This window comes from Culex pipiens, unplaced genomic scaffold (assembly GCF_016801865.2).
Source record: "Culex pipiens pallens isolate TS unplaced genomic scaffold, TS_CPP_V2 Cpp_Un0030, whole genome shotgun sequence".
In the NCBI taxonomy this organism is placed as follows: Eukaryota; Metazoa; Arthropoda; class Insecta; order Diptera; family Culicidae; genus Culex; species Culex pipiens.
In genome coordinates this window covers 71,944-74,149 of record NW_026292847.1, presented here as the reverse complement: position 1 = coordinate 74,149, position 2,206 = coordinate 71,944, and the positions used below count along the sequence as shown (strand labels likewise).

The following is a 2,206-nucleotide window of genomic DNA, read 5'->3' as shown; positions in this document are numbered from 1 at the left end:
TAGACATCCTTGTGAACGACAAGAACATGGAGGAAAAACTTATACAATTTCTGAAAGATTCAAAAATTTACTACGATCTATAATCAATATTTATTAAAAACAACATTGTAACCGGGCCGACTTCAAGCACGAAGTCAAATCATCCAAAAGAGTTGAACCGGCCTCCGGCTGAAAAACTCTATAATAAAGAATATAAAAAAAAAGATTGCCGTCGTCACGCGGGATCTGTGCTGGGGCTTGAACATTTCCGCCTACCTGGTGATCATCATGGACACGCAGTTCTAAAACGGTAAGAGTTACTATTCCGCTAGAGGATGACGACGCCAAGTGCGTGCTGATGTGTCAGAGCTCCAAAAAGGACTTCTCCAAGAAGTTCCTCAACGAGAGTTTACCGGTGGAAAGTCATCTGGATCATCGTATGCACGATCACTTCAACGCAGAGATCGTCACCAAAGCCATTGAAAACAAACAGGACGCCGTTGATTACCTTACCTGGACGTTCCTGTACCGGCGACTCACCCAGAACCCGAACTACTACAACCTGCAGGGCGTCACCTACCGACACTTGTCGTACCACCTGTCCGAATTGGTCGAATCGACCCTCTCCGACCTGGAGCAGTCCATATCCATCAGCGTGGAGGACGAGATGGATACGCTGCCGCTGAATCTGGGCATGATCGCGGCGTACCTACTACTACACCACGATCGAGCTGTTCAACTTGTCGTTGAATCTATAGGCTTCTGGAGATCATCTTCGAGGTCAACATTTTGGCCGCGCAGTTGCCAAACAAGCTGACCGGACCGAACGAAACTGCTCCCAAGTAGGTATGCCTGAATACTAAATGTTCGCAGAAGATCAATATCGACCAATCCCCATTCAGATACATCGACCCTCACATCAAGACAAACCTGCAGCTGCAGGCTCACCTCTTCCGCATCCAGCAATTAAGTTCCACAGACAGGAACAGGACAAACTGTTTCCCACGGATAATGCCGATTGACAGAGTTTTGCTTTTGCACGATGGCAACGTAACGTTCACTAATAATACAAGAAGACAACCTTTAGTCCCCCCCCGTCCCCCCATCCTTCCCCACCCATATAATTTTACTATTTAATATGAATGAAATCGACACATCGAGAACAAATGTAGATTAAGAAGATCGCGGCGTGGATGATCAGCGCCAAGACGGCGATCGTGTTCCGGTAATCGTTCAGGTAAATGGTCAGGTAGGTTGGCGATATGTCCAAGGTATTACACGTTGATGTGATAGGTTTCTTCCATCGGTGCTGCGGTGTGGTCCAGACAAACGTGCACGAAGTTCTGGATCTGGTGCCAGGAACTCTGCGACGTTCTTCACCCGCTGTTTTTGCTTCTCTAGCGAGTTGGAAGCGTTCGTGTTTTCAACCTGCTTGAAACCGATCGAGTACACAGAGCGTCCTAGAGCGAACCAACCGCGTCGCAAACGCTGTTTTAATATTCTCTTCGCTGGACAGTAGCCGCGAGGTCAAACCTATGTAACAGGATTGCGCGGGAAGTTCTAAGAAAAGAAGCATTTCATTAGTGACCTTCTAATTTTAATGTATCATACGAAAACTTACACTTGTGGTACCTTTAACTCAGCGTTGAGGAGCAGCTTGAAGTTGTTCGACAGCTTTCGGCGAGTCTTGGCTGATCATGACGACCATCAGGTTCATCCACAACGCTTCCGGAAGGCTCATTTTGTAGCATCCCGATTCCTTGATCAGGGAGACTCGTCGGAAGAAGCCGTTTTTTTGTGAATCGCTGAGATATTCACAAAAAAGTAAATTTCTCAGGACAAATTTGAATTTCTTACTACCAAACGAACAACGCCATCTATGAGAAATTTTGGCCCGTCGGGTAATCCATTAGACATCTAGATCGACAAGCATTGCAGAGGTTCCGAGCTTTAACAATTAATCGAAAACGGTTGAGGTATGATAGGATTTGTGAGGTGAAAGGTGAAACTTGATTCAAATAGATTGATAATTTGATAATTGGAAAATCGATGGCAATGGTGCAGCAATAACTTTGTGTGGATGAAAGATATGTTTGTTCAATCAAATAAATGTGAGTGGAGCCGAATACTTTATGAACGATTAACTCATAAGACGAAGGATGAAATCTGATCTGAACATCAACTACAGATCAAAACAATTGGATACTATACAATCGCTACTCGTTAC

At 45.0% G+C, this 2,206-nt stretch overlaps 1 protein-coding gene across 2 annotated transcripts; it reads left to right on the top strand.

Moving 5' to 3' along the window:
- Positions 1 to 6: 6 nt before the first annotated feature.
- On the top strand, positions 7 to 1,054 carry LOC120429295 (putative U5 small nuclear ribonucleoprotein 200 kDa helicase). Of its 2 annotated transcripts, none has more exons than XM_039594522.1 (2): positions 7 to 821; positions 882 to 1,054. In XM_039594522.1, exon 1 carries the CDS (start codon positions 338 to 340, stop codon positions 794 to 796), a length of 459 nt encoding a protein of 152 aa, XP_039450456.1. In that variant the 5' UTR covers positions 7 to 337; the 3' UTR covers positions 797 to 821; positions 882 to 1,054. The 2 variants fall into 2 exon arrangements, with proteins under 2 accessions (XP_039450456.1, XP_039450457.1); XM_039594523.1 differs by having other exon boundaries at positions 7 to 825.
- Positions 1,055 to 2,206: the final 1,152 nt, after the last annotated feature.